This window comes from Melozone crissalis, unplaced genomic scaffold (assembly GCF_028551555.1).
Source record: "Melozone crissalis strain CALT ecotype California unplaced genomic scaffold, PUWL_Pcris_2 ptg000042l_1, whole genome shotgun sequence".
Taxonomy (NCBI): Eukaryota; Metazoa; Chordata; class Aves; order Passeriformes; family Passerellidae; genus Melozone; species Melozone crissalis.
The window spans coordinates 7,283,309-7,302,888 of NW_026535820.1; the positions used below are offsets into that span (position 1 = coordinate 7,283,309).

The following is a 19,580-nucleotide window of genomic DNA, read 5'->3' on the forward strand; positions in this document are numbered from 1 at the left end:
CTGAAGCGGGGCCCCCTTCGCCTTTTCATCCGCACGCCGAGAGCGCTGGCGTCGCCCCGGCAACCCGCGGCCACGTGACCAGCACCTGCTCCGCTGGCCGGCGGCCACCGAGCGCTGCCATCTGCTTCCCTCAATCAGCGCCCGCCCGCTCCCGGCACCTGCGCGGCCGCGGCACGGGAACCCCCGCCGCACACACACCGGCCGCCAGCAAATCACCGCCGAACCGCTTCCAAAAACGCCGCTCGAAACCGAACGCCAAACAGCCACAAAGCAAAACAAACACAAAACGCCGCTTTGCGCGTTTCTCCAACTTGTTTAAATGGAAGGTGACGGTGGCCGCCAGGTGAAGCGCGCTGGCAGCCCGGCGCTTTTCCCCCCTGACCCCCGTAAATCGGAGCGGGGCGCGCAATTAAAGCTCAGCCGTCGTGCCGTGCCCCCGGTGCACGGCCGCCTGTGAATAACAGGCTTAAAGCCGGGAAGAATAGCGTGGGCTAGGCGGGATAAAACACCAGCCTGCTGAAAGGCCGGGCAGCGCTAACGAGGGCCCGCCGAGCCACCGACCGCGCTGCGCTGCCGGCCGGCCGGGCGCAGACAAAGGGCCCGGCGCTGCGGGCAGGGCCGCCCCGACACGGGTTCCGGCCTGGCCTCCGGGAGAGCTTTCTCTGTCCGAGCCATGACCTGTATCCACCCCCGAGCCCTGCGCCTCGGTGTACACAGGCACCCTCGGCAATGGAGACGCGGTCGAAGCGATTGGGACAAAGTTTCAAATCACTTCCCTTTCCAGACCAGTTATAAACACACCCGTGAAAGAGCGACCAGCTTGCGGAGAACAAAGCCCGTGTGCAGCTCCACCGGGAATTTTAAATTCTAAATTCAGCACCAGAACCGCTCTTTTTAAATGCACAGCTACAACTTCTTTGAAGGAAAGGGAAAGGAAGAAAAAAAAAAAAAATGAAGTAGAAATAGAACAGCACCAGCCCTCTAAACGCAGGGACACGCTGCTTCCCAGTGCATCACACATGCAGGAGCTTCATTTGGCCAGTGAAAGCATCAGCTTCCTTGCATTGCCAGCAACTGTTCCTCACCTTCCCACGGAGCCAGTGTGATTTGCTCCTGACAATTAAATGTACCCACTTTTGACTCAGCCTTTGCACTTTCCAGCAGATCACACTCAGCATTAGCCTGGAACAGAATTACCCTTCCACATGAAGAGCAGGCAAGTACTCAGAGATTGTTCTGAGACTCTACCATTAGGACTCCCTGTCAGTGTTCAACACTGGGTGCACATGATTTGTACTTTCCAAGTCTGGCAACAAGGAAGGTAAACTGTAACATACACATTAAAACAACTATCTCTCATATTTGCTTTTACACATGCATGAATGCAAAATTTAGCCAAGGCCCACTAGTGACAAAGTAAGTGTACAGTCTCAAAACAAGAACCATAAATCTAGGACAAACTGGAGCTGTATTTGCCACATACAAAACTTTGAAGTATTTAAAAACTATCACTTAAACTCATCCCTCAATTCAAGTGATATAAATACAGACCTTTCAGATTAGATGTTTTACAATCTCACTGTCCAACATCCCTTTCTGGTTGCATCCTCTTACCCCTGAGGACTGCACACCATACTGACCAGAGAGGATCAGTACAAAGACAACCTCCAGAAGGTCAAACAAGCAAACAACACAAAGAAAAAGAGGCTGAAAAGGAAAACAGTAAGTAGGACAACTACAATGAGAGCTAGATTTACAATTTGAGAAAGGTATCCAAACTCCAAAAGTTTGTGTTTTATATCATCTCAGCAGCCCCCAAGAGAGCTAGGTGAAACTCCAGAAACTTACAAGGGCAAACCATCTGACTCAAAAATTACCCCAAAATCATGACATGCTTTGCAGGATTAAGGGGGGAATTAGCCCATATATTTACCCTGTGTAACTACTTCACCTGATCTGAGTAACTGATAGATCTGTTTATTAGTATAATTTCTGACATGACAACTATCATGACTTGGATGATGTTATTCCTATAATTCTATGACCTAAAGGAAGTCAGATGCATCACTGATTTTTGTTTTACCATTTAGGAACATTGTCCTGTAACAGAATCATTACTGTATCCTAGCTTTACACATTCACTGTGGAGCATAAAAACACTGAAAAACAATCCCACCTTCTCAAAATATCAGAGATGTGAGATTTATACTTCACTGCCTTACCCAAGGAAAACAATTTTTTTAAAGCTCCTAATGTAATCAAAGCTTCTTTTAAAATCAGTTTTTACATATCACAAAGGTAGGAAAAACAATACACAACAAGGTTTTTTCCAGCCTGAAAAGTCAGCCAAATTACTAAGAGGCTTTGATAATAGTGAAGCCTACAAGGCCTGCCCTGCAGCACAAGCAAAGGTAAATATCAGGCAGCTGGGCTGGTTCAAAAGGGAGATGAGGACAGGTGTGAACAGGAACAGCCTCAGCGGACTCATGCATGGAAATCTCACACGATTTCCTGTTCTCTCCCAAAGGCAGCCCCTTCCTGCCTCGCTCAGGATGATCTGACCTTGGGAGTGGAAACTACCACCACTGCCTCGGGACCTCTCTTCCTGTCCTACAGCTCCCCAGGGTGCTGTGTCCTGCTGTCCGCACCGCTCCCCCACACAGCCGCCTCTTCCCACTTCCGTGGCCAGGAGCCATCCCCTTTCCGATACAACAAACAGCCAAACCATGTGCCAAAAAAGCTCTTCTCCACCTCCCTCTAAAAACCTTCATTATGCTCATGTTTAGCACTCCCCTTGTAAGCAACAACCCACTTGCCCTACACTGCGTCCCAGGCTGCTGCTCAGTGTGTGAGGAAGATGAAGCTTTCCCTGCCACAGGGAGGGGAGGAAGCAGCTACGAGCAGCCCTGCAAAGCACAGCCCACTGCTTTGAGGAGATGGGACAAGGCAAGAGCTCCTGCAAATAGCTGCCATTTGGCCCTTGCAAATAGTTGCTGCTCCTGCCACCATACTCGGTGGCCATTCTCTAGGGTTTCATAGGAAGCAGCAGGAGAGAGATCAGCTGTGCTGCAGCGTGATCTTCTCAAACAGGTGGTCCTCATCTCCTCCAGGGACAGGCACAGGAGGAACAGACATCTGAGCCATGACTTTGCAATTCAGTAGGATTACTTGCCTTTCCCTTTCCTCTACTTTTGGAAAAATCTGCCTGCTTTGCATGTGCCTGAAGCTGGCTTCATGAAGTTTAGAGTCCACATAATACTCAGTACCCACTCAATTTAATGAAAACCCTTCACTTGTGATCCTAGTATGCTTTCAAACTTGACTAGTTTGGTCCACAAGAGATTTGTTTCGCCAGTGTTATTTTTTTTAGCCACTGCTATATTTGTCCTTCAGTATTGGAAGGATTGGGCAAACATCCATTAAAAGTTAATAGTGAAATATAAATGTGTGATCTTTTATTCACTATGCAGTTTAACATAACAGCAGAAAATTTGGGCATTTCCTTTCTTTTTGAGATCCCATGACACAATTCAAACCCCCATTAAACTAATCAGGTTCTTCTATTTCCAATCTGACTTGTCCCTCACATGAAGGTGCATTTCAGTGAGGCAGGCTGCTCATTTTGTTGCAACTTGCACCAAAGATAACAGAGGTGTGAAGGATAGTTTCTGGGGTTTTGTTTTTATTTGTTACATAAAAGGATTATAATTTTAGTTGGAATTGGAACTAAAATAACAGGTTTATGAGCTACATTAAATTATAAAATAGTTAAGATAATTAAACATCAGATTTTTTTCATCCATGTGTATGCCCTTATACAGCCTGTGTCAAACTTAACTGTTAAGGACTAGTTATGCTCTATCCAAAAAATACTGCTCTTCAATAAATACTTAACTTTATTTACCTTAATTTTACACTATTGCAAAACTCTTCTATTGAAGCTGATCATCTTACTCAGGAATGAGGACCATTAGTTACACACAGCATTTTTAGATTTCTAAACCACACCATTCCTTTCAATGCTTAGAAGCAAAATAATGAGCACTATAAGCAGTAGCAGTAAAGACATGCCAGACACTAACTTTATAAAAATATTTTACTTCTACCTAATCATCCATAATCTGTATTAACAAGCATTAATCTCACTCACCTAAGCTACTGTAATATTTCCTTTCTGGAGTTAGTGCTGCTGAAATACTGTGACTTATATGATTTGGACTGATTATTTATTTTAAAAACTTGATTCAGTGATCTGTCACTGGACAGGTTCCCCAGTCTTTGATGTTGCCAAAGTAAGCAAGTTTCTTTCACTGATTTAAAATTCTTTGGCAGCATGGGATCCCCACACAGTCTCTGGGTTCTTCAAAGAAGCTTAATATTGAAGCTGACAAGACCACAAAATGAGAACAACCTTGTTTTCAGCAGAGCATTTGGTAACAAGAGACACAAGCCCATTATGGCAAAAGTAGGACTTTCTCCACACCCCTGAGTAAGCACAAGGAACACCCAATGCTCTTGCTGCTGCTCCAAATGTGTTTCTCTCACAGGTAAAACAACAGGGCTTAGTACTTACTAGAATACAGTAAGTCACCTAGCCAGCAAAGGACAGGAGTCATTGCATGGGAAAGCCGATAAAGACTCGCCTACAAACACAATTAAACAAGCAGTGTTTCGTTCCTTCAGAGGAAACACTGCTCCTTTAATCTGCACTGCATGTCCCAAGATTTAGAGAAGATGTGCATAGAAGTATTAGGATGGAGTGGTCAGGAGAGACCAGCTCTGAGCTCCAATGTCCAGACCATCAGGGTGTTTTTGAGTTTTGAGGCAGACTCCTTCTAACCATGGTTTATCAAACAAGGCTTCAATGGAGTCAATTGAGAAGTCCTGCAGTAAACGGGCTTTACTTTTTGGCAGCAAAATTCTGGGAAATGCTCAGTAACATTTATGATGCAGCCTGGTCAGCCTTTGAACCTGTGAGGCTAGGGAACTGGAGTACCTGTCTTTAGAGGAAAGTCTGAGGAAGTTTCACCTGTTCAGCCTGGAGATGACTGGGAAGAAATCTTAGCAATGCATACAAGTATCTTAAGGATGGGTGTGGAAACAGCGGGGCCAGACGCTGCTCAGAGGTGCTCACTGACAGGACGTGGGACAGTGGGTACAAACTGAAACACAGGAAGTTCCATCTGTCTAAAAAAAAACCTTTACACTGAGGGTGACAGACCACTGGAACAGGCTACCCACAGGGTCTGTGGAGTTTCCTTCCCTGGAGATACTAAAAACCTGGTCCTGGATGGACCCCATGCAACCTGCTATAGGTGAACCTGCTTTAGCAAGGCCGTTGAACTACATGATCTCCAGGGGCCCCTTTCAACCCCAACCATTTTGTGATTCTATGAAAAGGCTATTTTAGCTGATATAGTACTTTCATTTCAAAAAGACATATTGGATGATCTATAACTTCTGAGATTTTCTAAACTGCGAATTGGTGCTGTGTATGTAAACCCAATACTTAGGACAGTCTGGTACACAGCCAAAGTAAATGCTGCAATAGGGATAGGCTGACCAACTGTACTTTACTGATCAGTTAATATAACCTGTACACAACAACACTTGATTTTACAAGCCGGTGTTCATAAATTCTTCAGGAAATATCATCTCTGCTAATACAGAAACTTTTCTGTCTTGCTAAAGCAATAACATCTTACTGTCCATCCTCATTTAGCTATAGAGCTGTATCAAACCTAACCAATAAATAGTCTTGTAGAATATATGCAAAGCTGATTCATTAAGTGCAATTTTTAAACCCTAATACAAATGGATTTTGAAAACTGATTTGGATTAACCAAGTCTGGCTGTGCTTCCATCTGGAAGTTATATTTTTTAACTCCAGCCACATCTTGAAAAACAGATTCAGATGTTTGGAACAAATTCAGAACAGTTGTAAGAAATTCTAGGTACAAATGAAAAAAAAATATTGAGCTTTAATGTCTTTGTGGTCTCAGTTTTCTTCCAAGTAGGCATTTATAACCACAGTGTTTAGGGACTTGAGGGACAAGGAAAGAATCTGTGTTATTACCTATGACATATTTACTCATGTGTAATGACAGTTTATGCTTTCTTGTACTACTCTGGAACGTTTTAAGCCTATCCTGATAAAGGTACACGATGCTGAATGGCAAGTTAAAAAACCCAGTTAAGAAACATGGTTGAACCATCTGGTCTAACCACAAAGATTTTCTGCTAGGAAAATTGTTTTTATGTGAAACAGGAAAATTAATATCATCCCTAAGGCGAGGACACATCAATATCCATATGAAAAATGCCTTTTTAACAGCAGAGATTAGAGCCCATGAGTTGTGTTAGTATAAAACGGTGTCTGTAAGGGTTGTACAGCATACAACAATGTGAAGTACCTAATTTCTTTATGTAGGGAAAAACATCAAATCATTTTACTCTCAGCCTTCATCTCTGAAACCCTACATTAATATTGAAGCTGTTTAATTTCTCAACACAAAAACCACACACAAAGACAGATGAGCATTAGAGGAGAAAGAGTTACTTTTGAAATCTAACACATCCAGAAACTTTTCTGCCTTGAAAGGAAAAACTAACCTTCTGCCTTTCCAGCTTGCTTAAAATAACTGTGAAGCCATAAACAGGAAAGTCAAACAAGAGAAATGTGCCCAAGTTTCTCAAAAACATGATGTTGTAGATGGTATAAGGCAAACGACAAAACAAGATTTCCTCTCCACCCACGCCATTTAGCACAGATGCTCTAGAAATCCCACAAACACACTGTTTATCTCTTATTGCATATACAAGTTTCCTGACTTACCTAGCCTTTTTGCTGGTCTTGGGTTTTGGCGTGGTATTTTTTGCTTTCTTTTCCTTTGGCTCTTTAGGGGTCTTAGGGACTTTGGGGGTCTTGGGTTCCTTCTTTTCCTTGGGTTCTTTAGGATCCTTCGGTTCTTTTTTTGCCTTGGGCTTTTTCTTTTTCTTCTTGTCTTCTTGGGAGCAATCCACCGAGTTTCTGCTTAGATTCTGGCTGTCAAGTCCCCCAGGAAAGTCTTCCTTACCAAAACCTTTACTGGGACCTTCTGCAGCAATGTGATTGTTTTTCTTTTTCTTTTTCTTTTGCTGTGGCTGCGGCTCAATTGATGGCAGATAATCATCGCTTTTCACTAGCTGGGTATTCGGTCCACTAACCTGAGTCATATCCGGCACTGCTTTCTCTAAAAAGGGTTCCGACGGAGAATGCTGAGAGAGATAAAGAGAAATAAAAATTGGAGATCTGCAACTTTGATTTTGAAAACTTTGCTCTTTCAGAGCATGAGGTAACAGAGGGAGAAAATATTAAGCATAAGATTAACCCATTAACAAGAGTCAGCATATCTGACACACTGTGCAGTAGTACAGTAAAGAAAAATGCTTTTTGCAGTCAGGACAGTAGTAAAATGATCAGAGATTCTTGATATATCAAGGGTTAAAGTATTCTAAAGCTTGTATAAAGTGGAAATATAGAAAATATTTAGTCTACAACACATCAATACAAAATAAAAGCAATTGTTATTTCAGACATTTCAAAATAGTTGTTAGTAAAATTATTAACTTATTAAAAATTATTAAGCAGCACTAGAATTTTGTCCTTTGCGGAGAAAATTGTTAAACTTTGTTTCTAGACATTTGAAGGAGAAAAAAAGTGCATTCACAAGCTATATTGACAAAAAATTAGTTAAGGCAATTTACATTGGTACATCTGTGACAGGAGGTATTTTGATCAGCAAGTGAAGTTAAGATTAAGCCACTTGAAAGGTTACATTTTATATCAAAGATCCACTGCTTCCAGCTTGTACTCAAAACAGATTTGTTCCTGCTCCAGACTGGACAGAGAACTACAGTAAGTGCTTATAAGCCTGCATAAACAGCCTATTTCAAAGTCGCTATAGCATATCAGGTTTACACCAAACTTACAAACTACAGGAAAACCTACATATAATTACACAAATGTTAAAACCTAAACTAAAAAATTTTGGATATATTGACAACTATTTTTACTTCAATGGTTCTGTTCTACACAAAGATCCATGAGTCTGCAGTGAAAAGACATCTAAGCTCCACCATGACTTTGCAGCCTGCCAAAGCTCTGACCTGCTTCTCCCTGCCTGCCCATGGTTATAAATGCAGGACGACAGTACTTTTCTAGAAGAAAAGTAAGAGCATGACACTGTACTGATGCCTTTCTCACACCTACATATATGGTCAGATCATTTTACCCACTCTCTTTCTCTCTCTGTTTCTCCTTTTCTGTTCCCTAAAAATTAAGTCAGGATGACCTTAGGTGGATTAATCATGGTATAAAAGGACAGCCGTTTGAGATACTTGATCTGCTGAACTGTGGAGAAGAAAAGTTAATAACAAGTAAGAATTTTACTTCTATGAAAAGCAGTGCCAGTGTACCTGCAATGCTCTTTGCATCTCCTTTTCTCCACTTTTTTTTCCAATGGCACTTACCAAGAAGCGGCAAGCACGCAAATGAATGACTACAAAACCATTCCCTAAGTATGAGAACTGATGGGCATATACTGATAATCAACTTCAGCCATCTAGATCTAAATAAAAATGCACTTAAGATTAAGGAAACAAAATTCTTGACAATATTACATGAGAAAGTGAATGCATGTGTATATTCCTAAATATATTAATACAATTTCCTGAATGTAAACAAACAGAACCAGTGCAGTCCCAACTACTTCTGCCATTTCTTCACAGTAACCCACTGTGCACTGAGCACACTCAAATACTCAGAAGCAAAAGGAGCAAGGTTGTCAGGAAGGTAAGACAGGAATTTTTTCTACTGTCTGAGAGGTCTGAATGGTATATGCTACACACTACAGTTCTTCATGGAAGAGACAGAACAAGAGGGAAGGCCTGAGTGACAGACTGATAGTCTGCATCTCCTGGCTTAACCAAGGACTTCCAAGGGTGACTTCTGCATGTTTCTGTCCTCCACATGTTTATTAAGATCCTTTTTAGAGCAACAGGGTCTAAGTTGCAATGGAAATCCAGCTGTAATGAAAGCCCCATGCACTCACTGCATTAGCACTGCATCCATCAGCCCCACTTCAAGACCACCTCATGCTATAGGCATTGTGAAGTATCAACCAACACCTGTTCTAGAGATCTGTAGTCACCACTGGCATGTACACCTCTGTGCTGGAAAGTTCACAAAAATTGGGTATCTGTGTAGAAAACACTACCCCACAAAGTCAGTGGTAACAATGAGTTCTGCAGTCCAATTATGCATTACATAAAATGGAGATCCTTTAAAATGTTCTGATTGGTTGTGAATTTGGTTGACTGAATTAAGCGCCTCAGATTTGTTATATGACACAGAATAAAACTGTCTCCTCTGTACCTCAGACTGTTATGTGCTTGCACTAACCATATTTTTAGGTAGGAAAATACAGGAATATTACTGAGATCATCTGTAAATACTTCTTATCCCTGAGTTTTCAGAGCAGTACTTTTAACCTCTGTTTTTGAAAGACAGTCAATATATTTCTGAATTACCTGCTATTTTGTATCTCATGCATCCTACATTTTGCAGAAATTCCGAGTGCAAGTTTCACCAATTTTTTCGCTGATCTGTCCCCCACCATACTCAATCCTGTTTTAAAATACTGCTCACCTGCTATATATAACATACAAGAATTCCAGGGTTTTCTTTCCCATTATTTGTAGATTTTGTATTGAGCAAGTACCTTGAATTTGGCACTATTTTATTATTAGTTTGCCTTATTAAGAGAGACTTTTACAATTACCTAGAAGCTTCTGTATAAGGCACAACTTTCTAGAACAGGTCAGAATCAGTAGTTTTATTTTTCTTCCTCTTAGGCATACAAAACAGCCAAGCCAACAAATGTTTAAACCACAAGAAATCCAGTAATACCATGTACATTTAATTTTACAAAATTTTCAACATTGCAACTTCATTAGTGGTATGACTATCACTGAATAAATATTATATTTTATAATATAAATGGGTTGGTTTTTTTTGTTTAAGTCTGAACAACAACTTTCAGCAGGGTCACAAGCTAATCTTTCCAATCTCCACAATAGCAGTGTCAGCTTTTCATGACTTGACAGTTCCAGTTTTAATGTAAGGTCTGGGCAGAATGCAAGGCCCTGAGAATGGCAGCAATTGCTGCCACACTGTAGTACCCTGTGAAATTTCAGATTCTTACTTTTCAGAAACCTTATCCACAAGAGTCATTCTCAGCCTCTAGAAAAACTAAAGACTATACATTAGACTAAAACATTATGCCTGAAACAAATACTAAAAATACTCCAAACTTACTGCCTTTAATTTAAAGGATCAAGTTATGTGCATTACCAAGCATAATAATACTATGGTTTTGGTTCATATAATTCAGAATCTCTGGAACTACAGCTACATTGCTGGAATTGCAGCGACAAAAAGACAATTCTGCCCTAATTAGGCTTTGTAGGCTGTATTTGCTATTACTTGAAAATATATTACTTTTGCCACGTGCCACTCCCCTTGCAGTTTGGCACATTTTGTAATCCACTTATACATGATTTTCTAAATTATAGCACTCTTTCAAAGAAAGAGCTGTGAATACTTTTATTTTTCTAGGAAGTCTGTGGCAGTACGTCTGCAACATGCTAAAACCGTTTATCCCTAACTGACAACCCCACATTGCTCCCTAGTGTGAAGCTGTGTAGAAGCAGCACAAATCTACTGAGAAGAGACTGGAAGCAGCTTGAAAGATGCATTTTCTTACCCCAAACCAGTTGTCTGCTCTTTCTTAAGAGGGAAGAAAAGGACGAACAACAGGCTTTCACTATAAATATTAGATTAAGCCTACCACAGGGAATTATTTCAAATAGTTCTACTTCTTTAAATCTAGAAAGGATTAGCTCTAGTTACAGGGTCACAATTTCTAATGAAAGAACCCCATTTTCCATTTATAGAGTTTTTAAAAATATGTATATTACAAATTTTTTATCAAAAGATTGAAAAAAATTATCTGCATACTTCACAGAAATTGCTTCTCCTGCTGCTTTTAGTAGTAACAAAGCCATAATTTAGTATGTTAGTACAGAATTTAATCTTCCATGGGAAAGAAACCAGCGGAGATTAAACACAAATAGCTGTTCATCCTATTTGATATTGCAGCAGAATTATTTTTGGTATTATTTGAAATAAGGTGAAAAAGGTGCTCAAAAATATTGGTGTGTTTACTAGACCCACATCTCTTTAAATCTTTTAGAGAAAAGCTGTTTTTGTAAACATTTAACAAAGAACAGATGGCCTGTTTTAATCATGTGAAAAAACCTGGAGCTCGCATTAATACTCCTACCAGCGACTACTGGGGCTAGTCACCTCCCTAACCAGCAGCATGGCACAGCCTTCAGTAATTCCATTTAATTTTACAATGGACATTTTCTCATCAGTTCCCACTGCTCAACAGTTAATCAATGCTATTAACATGCAATATCACAATGCAGGACACTCCTAAAGATTGCAGCTTATTAGAGAAAAACAGAGATTCTTCAAGAACTCCAAAGTGTTAAAACAATTTGTGGCACAACAGGCTAGACAGCATTGCCAGTAACAGCCAAAAACACCCAAGGAAATTAAAAATGAAAACACTATTAGAGAAAAAGAAGTGTCTGATTCTAGACTGCAAAATTTCTGGAATTCAAACCTATTTTTGAGCTTCCAAATAGGTATCACCAAGACTTGAAAAATTAAAACCAATGTGCCTGTGTTTCACAGCTGCTTACATTTTTAGAGTGTAAGCTCATTTTCCCCAGCCCAAAGCACTGAGAGCTGTCTCAAACCAGGCCTGTTAGGGGAAGTAGCAAGATGGACAAGATGTAGGACTAATCCAATGAGGGCGAGTGGCAGGGAGGGAGGTTAAGGAGGAGAGCCTTTCTGTTGCTTGAACAGGGACTGAACCACAATCAACTGTGCTGAAAGCAGCTGAGTGTCACTTCCCTAACAGAGCAGCAACTTGAGCCAACACTGAGCTTTACAAAGTATGAAGCAAGAGCAGCAAAGTATGTGATGTGACTCAGCTAACTTTGTGAAATTTAAACATCAGCACCAAACAAGAAACAGCTTTTAAAAACCCCAACTTTTTACCAGGACTACATTTTAATTTCCCTTGTAAGTATTATTTCCAGATTCCATGGTCTTTTCCATATTTAAATAAAGATCTACAACAACAACATTTCATTTAAATTTTCTTAAATGTTGATTTACTAAGTTGTCTAATAGTAAGGCAAGTGCTCAGTCAGTCCCCACTGACTTCATAATGCAAACCACTGTGGTACGATCTCCATACAATGGATAATTTTAGTTTGGGTAAATCATTGCAGAATATTCTCAACTGCAAGCCTGTTGTTCAATTACCACCTTCACTTTGGAGAAGTTTAAATAACAACCTGTGCAAATTCTTTGAAAACAGAACCCACACTACAGCATGCTTCCAGCAGCAGCTCTACCTAGTGCCACAGAGATCATTAATTTTGAATTTGTATCCTTCCTGATGGGACAGCCCAAAAGGTGTCAAAAGCCATCACATAACCAAATTGTTCCGGGATTCTTCCTTTCAAAGGTTAATGACAGGATTCATCCTCCCTCTGGATTATTTAGAATGAACTACTCATCTTGACTAATTTGGAAAGTTTCTGAGTCATGTCTCTATACATTGCTTTGTCCCTGCAATTCTCAACTTGTCTCACGAATACTTTCAGAATTAGGCCTCTCTTAGTGCCACCTCAGTGTGAAACGTGTCACCCTTTCTAGACCTTCCTGACATTGTCCATATGCAGAGCTCACATATCAGTAAAAACCTTAAACAGGAATCAACACCAGCACCAACACTCCAACCAAATGCTAGTACCTACATTCAGCAAAAGCTGTACAGTATTTTTTCTATACTAGGTGAAGTTCTGCGACATCCTCAAGACTACATTCACACCTTGTTTTGAAAATACGCTTTACTGATCAGTTTCCTCTCCTTTATTGTGAATGATGATCCCTTCCCTTTTCTGTGAAACTACTACCTTGAAGATGTGCAAGTTTCTTTTACTGTACTATATGAAAATACTTAATATTAAAATATTTTGGGGAAAATTATTCTGCTTAGAAACAACTGGTATCTCAGTAATTCAGAAACCCTAAGAAAATTGTAGTTCCAAAGTGACAACTGGGATTTATAAACCAACAAGCACTTTCAGTGATCTCTGCAATAAAGGGAAAGACATCACACCACAGGAGAGTGAAAGTCTATTTTGCAAATACGCTTGAAAGGAATCTAAATTTCTTGACATACTTCTTCAGAACACAGATGAAAGTGTGCAGAAAACAGAAGTTCTAGTAATACCTTTCTAGAAACACAAAACTACTGTGCATAAAAAAAGGCAATGTTTTAGTAAAGTGCTGCTGCAATACCATTTCTTAATCAAGTCTTAGGAGAAAACAGAATAATCTAAGACTATTCTAAGTCATCCCATTCTGTTACTGCTCCTGGGAACCTGTTAAAAACAGTGCAACTACAAACAAGTTATAACTTGCTGATTCGGAATTTTTTAAAAAACTCTGCATCAAAAAAATATATAAATCTGATGCCAACAGCATCCTAACAGTTGAGTGGAAGTGATTAAAACCAATGTTAGTGCCCTCTGCTACCACTGTAAAACTGCCATAATTTCTGATTTGGTGGAGCTGAAAATATCATCCAATTACACTATTTGGAGGAATAAAAACATGCTATGCAAAATACAGAGTTTCTTAATTGAGTCTCAGCACTGTTACAGTAATAGAATTATTTATTTACTGGTCATGTACTCTGTGAAGAAACACAGATTAAAAAAGATGAATGATATTAATGTGGCCATTCAAAAAGCAAACATCCCATTATAATTCTAAATTAATTATAAAATCAATTATATGTAGTGCTTTGTGCTCACAGAAAAAGTGAGACCTATTACCAAGCTATGGAATATCAGCCAGTGCAATGAGTGCTGCCAGTTTGTTCACAGCTCAAGAAACAACTAACTTGTCCCATAAGAGATGTCCTAAGTTGCTGTCCATTGATCAGAATTGATCAGAATCAGCGTTGACCAGGCAATCTCAGACAACTGCCACCCCTACAGTAATGAAGCATGCATGCTCTAAATTGGCTTTATATGTAAGACATTGCAACAGCTACCACAAGGATAGTATGTAACTGGCGATGTGATGGTCAACAAGACAAATGTTTTATTAATACTTTTTTTGCCAGAGATTACTTTGCAATATAGACTGACTTAGTAGTATAAGGTTATCCCTAATGCAAGCAGGGCAGGTCCTCAGTATTACACAACAGCAGCCTGACTCTCTGCTCTCCATCATCACTTTGTAGACTGGTTGAGGACTCATGATTTTGGCAAGTTTTTACTAGTTCTAGCTGCAGAGACACATAGAAAGGGTGGGACAATTAGGTACTGAATTCTACTGAAAGCTTATTGCTCATGTTGACAGCCTGTCCACCTCAAGCCTGCCCTCTGCGCGTGGCCACAGTAAAAGGAAACTTCACTTTGCGTGTGCTCCATTATCAAGCAGAAGACACGCCAGGACATGCCAACATGTTTTACCACGGAAGTTGCTGACGGTCAGACTTGGGGATCTTAAAGGCCTTTTCCAACCTTAATGGTTCTCTGATTCTGCCATGTGACATTTGTATTTCAAAATGTGTGTATTCTCTTTGTGAAGTAATTCCCAGGCATAGCACACCTAGTGCTTACTAGAGAATTCCTTGGATTAGAGAATATCCAGGAGATTAACCATCAGTCTTTTCCAACCCCTCTAAGACAAGGCTGCTCATCATCAGGCAAGATAGGGAAGTCACACAGTAAAGTAAGAATGTGTCAGGATGAAAGAGTCTCCAGAGAATATAGTAAAATACTTCAGCTTCTCTAGTAAAGGGGGAATATAGGGGAAGAAACATCTGCACATACTCAACCAAAACAGTAATAATGAAACTGCTATTATTAAATAAATTAGCATTACAAAAGACTACCCAAACATTTTAGTCTATATAGGCTGAATTGCTGCTCTTGGGCTTGCGCCCATGTTCCCCACAGCCCCTTTGCTTCACTGTAGAGGCAAAGCAGTTCCTTCAAAACAGACAAATGCAAACATCCTTCTTCTCTTGGGCACAGCCATGCTTTGGAATTCAAGGTCCTGAGGGGAGAGACAAAATTGTACTGCCCTGTACATGCAGCCTCCTCCCTCCACCAGCAGAATTCTCTCCATTCACCTATTGAACGTCAAACGCATGGGGATCCATCCTCTCTGAAGGGTAACTTGTTTCTACATCACATTGTATTGCTATCACCATAGTTCATGATGCTCTGGTACCAACTATGATTTCCACTAAACACCCCACTTCCTACCCAGAAAAAGAAAATGCAACACAACAGTCCTGGCTGACTTGATATACTAAGCACTTAGGGCCTGCCTACAAGTAATAAAAGCAATAAATGCCCTCTAAAACGTTGCTTTTTCTACAGAAGACTAAAGTTGCTCAGAGAACCATTTTCAGAGGGACCTTAAATAGATCATATCTACTGATATCAATAATCTTCCTGTTATCAAATTTAAATCACAGTGACATGCAGCACACAGCACCAGGTTTAGGAGAAAATCAAAGACAAGCATACGTGGCACAAACGCTGGTTCTTCTGACCACAGACAACTGAAAAAGTTCCATCTGTGCTTTCCCTGCTGCAAGTAGTAGTAGCAGTAATAGCATTACACACCACAACAGCAAGAGAGTTTCTATTCTGGTACTTTTTTCCCCCACCCTTTCTAACATCCAAGAGTTACAGAAAAACTTACTTAACAGGCTATAAATGTAAAAAATATAAAGTGGTGGGTTGTAAGATACTATATTGTATGTTTACTTGATAAATACATACTATTAAAAAACTTACAATGCAAGGTGTATGTGTTAAGTTAGAAGCAATACTTCTTTTTCGATTTGCCAAAGATCTAAAAAAGTATTCTCTATCTGAATTCAGAATAAGTACACTTCATCTTCCTGTAATTTATAATAAAAAGTTTACTTTAGACTAAAGAAAGGAGAACAACTATAGAGAGAAGGGCAGTATATTTGGGGTGGGTTTTTTCATTAGATTAAGCTGAAGACTTGCAGGCCAGGAAACATTTTTCTCCTGCCTGCTCTGCAGCACTTAAGGATCAAGTAAATAGAAATGAGAAAAATGTCCACCTGTCTGATGAACATCCTGTGAGCTCCAGTTCATTACTTGTAAGGACAATACTAATGCTTTTTAACAATGAATCACTGAATCATTGCATATCCTGGCTTGGAAGAGGTCCACAAGGATCACCAAAGTCCAACTCCTGACCCTGCACAGGACATCCCATCATGTCCCTGAAAACATCCAAATGCTTCTCTGTCAGGCTTGTGGCTGTGACCACTTCTCCAGGGAGCCTGTTCCAGTGCCCAGCCATCTCTGGGGAGAAACCTTTTTCCTAATATCCAAACCAAACCTCCCCTGACACAACTTCATACTGTTCCCTCAGGTTCTCCTATTGGCCACCAGGGAGAAGGGGATTAGTGAGTGCTCCTCCCTACACTTCCCTTCATGAGGAAGTTACAGACTGCAAAAGTACCAAACTGCAATAGACTGTAAGGAAATCCACTAGGAGCAGATGGGCACCATGTGGCTACAACTGCACACTGCCCCAATCTGATTACTTGGCACCACTACATGCCTCTGTACTTTATTACAACATGCCTGCACCAGGAAGTCCTCAAACTCAACCTTCAGGTGTCCTGCTTATACCCTGCTTGTGCATGCACACCTGAGTGGCCTTTCTTCTGGGCTTGTCTTCCAGTCTTGGGAAGCTTTAGAAAGACACCAGTCACAGCCAGTCCTTTCAGCCTTCCTGATGCAATTCACACTCTCTTTTGCCATTCTTACCTGCCCCAGGGAAACCCCTCACCCCTCTTCTGAGGGCACACTAATGCAAGGGTTTTCAACAGGACTAGCCCACCTCTGAGAAAGCCATCCCAGAGACAGCCCAGGGATCACAGCTGCCCAATAAGCCCTCACTCACAGACGTGACCGAGCTGCCCTTCAGCAAGTAAAGAGCACAACACCAAACATTCACAAACAGTAAGATACAGCAACCACCAGTAAAATGCTTTCAAAAGTACTTTTAGTCCATTACATTTGTTATGGTATGATGTTTGTTCCAATACAGTAGGAATAGATATAACTTCTCTATCACTTTCCTATCCCCTTCCTTATATACCTAGGAAAACAAAAGCCCAGCATTTTTCTTTTTAGAGTTCCCTACCATCAGCCTCTTGTTAAACATCCATGTTTAAGAAGACTGCATGTAAAAAAAATATACCAGTCACAATTTAATGACAAACATGCATCAGATGACAAGGCTGGTGAAAAGAGGATGCAATTCATAGAGAGTCTTTACTAAGAACTTCATCACTTCCCCTATCTGCACACCACAAGAAATAACAAGTTTTCTCCAAAGGTATAAATATGTATGTCATGTTCAAAGAAAGGCCAATGGCCTTAGATGTTAAAGATTTCAACAGATGTGAAAAGGACTGGAACTCCTGAGTTTTTACTGCTGTCATAGTCCACTGAAGTCCCAAGATACTTCCACAATACCACACCTAAGTATTTTTATTAAATCACAGAGTACTCTGAATTTTCCGTGGTTTGCAATAAGGTATTTTTGTAATTTCACCAAGATATCTTGCAGTTAAGAGTGTACCAGATCAAGAAAAATTAGCTGAAAGCATTAGAAGAAACACTACCAGCACAGATGGTTTGGTTGGAGGTTTTGATGGTCCGCACTTTGGTTTCAGTTTGGAGCTGACAAACATTCACTTCAACGATATTTTATCTGCATGACTGGAAGAGACCCACTAGGCAAATAATGCAATACTCTTTTTCTTCCCTTGCCATCTTCCCTCTCTGCAAGGTGAAGTTGGACAGTATCCACAAGCGAAAGATTAAATCCTTTTCATTCATTACTTGTGCCGGTGTCTTTTTTTTTTTTTTAACTACAACTTGTACTTAAGTCTTTTCTGCTACATATTTTAAAAAGCACACAGAATTCTCTGATCACATGGACTTCTAATACTGTAAAATACTCAGGTACCACCAAAGAAAGAAAAGTTAAACCACTCTAAACCAATTATTATTATTATTTAATGATTCTAATCTTTGCATTGGCTAACTTGGTCTGATTAAAAGAGTCTCATCTCAGAATTTTCTCCCAAAAGACCATATTTGATAAATGTTTTCTGATACCATAAGATTACATCCATAGTATTTCAATCAAGCTGTCTCTACTCTTTATGTCTACTCCAAATCTCAAAGTGTTTAATTACTGCTGTTTCAATCTCATAGTAAAGGTGAGCACATTTAGTACTAGGAGATTCATAATTTAAAACTGTAACATTATGTTTTGACATTCTAAATGTCATTTCCTTAATCACAAAGAAATACCACATCATGAAAGAAAAAGAAACTCCAAAATCCCATTGCCACCATCACTTTGACTTCTATTAGACGTCAAATAATTTGGAATTACTTTGCTAACCCATTTTTATCCAATATTAAACTGTTCTTGTCCAGCAAAAATTCAAACCCTTTTTTTCAGGCACTGAAGAATGCATCAACCTGCAAATGAAACAGCAAACATGCAATGCTGTCTTAAAAGGATTACTTAAAGTTCATTGTATCCCAAAGAAAACACACTGTAAATTATAAACATTTTAATTTTTTTTAAATTAGTCTTAATTATTTAAATATTTCAGATATTAGAAAACAAAGAATAATTGCTATTACTAAATGGATTTTATGCCCTATTGCTTAACTTTCCACAAGAACATCTCTAACCTAGAGCATCTCTTCCCCAGTAGCTCTACAATTGCTGCCTCATGCAGTTCACAGGATGGATGAGACTTCTAGATTAAATCAGATCTAAAAGACTATGACATTAACCTGAAGACAAGGCTCATGCTACCTTGGGAAAGACCACAAGGAGTGATGAAAGCAGTGAGCATCAGGAAAGAGAAGTTACTTCTTCCTACCAGCCTCAACTCACTGAGATACTTTTTTTTTTCCTAGATGGGCTTTTGTTTTGTTGGGTTTTGTTTTTTCCTTTTCTTTTAAATTAGATACTCATTTCTTACTAAGAGGGTTTCCCAGCAAAGAACTTGCCATGGACCTTCTTGAAAACTGCTCAAGGATGACTGCAAGAAAGCACCTACTTGGATAACTACTGGCTTCAGCTTCAGGGCAACACAGCCCAGCACAACACACACAAAGAAGCCCCAAATCCCATTACTATCACTCTTGCCTCAGGCAATTCCCTATCCCTCTGTACTGGTTTACTCATATGTAAAATGGAGAATACACTCTATAGGAGACTTAATTTGATGAATGAATTAGTGGCTGGTGAAGTTTTGATGCCTTGTGAAGGCTGACCTAGAACAGAG

General features: G+C 40.0%; 1 protein-coding gene across 1 annotated transcript in view; it reads right to left on the reverse strand.

Moving 5' to 3' along the window:
* CHD7 (chromodomain helicase DNA binding protein 7) overlaps positions 1 to 19,580 on the reverse strand; it is a 128,789-nt gene that overhangs the window by 50,800 nt on the left and 58,409 nt on the right. The window contains exon 3 of the mRNA XM_054284955.1: positions 6,836 to 7,257. Coding sequence (XP_054140930.1) covers positions 6,836 to 7,257 — 422 coding nt within the window. The remainder of the gene's footprint in view (positions 1 to 6,835; positions 7,258 to 19,580) is intronic.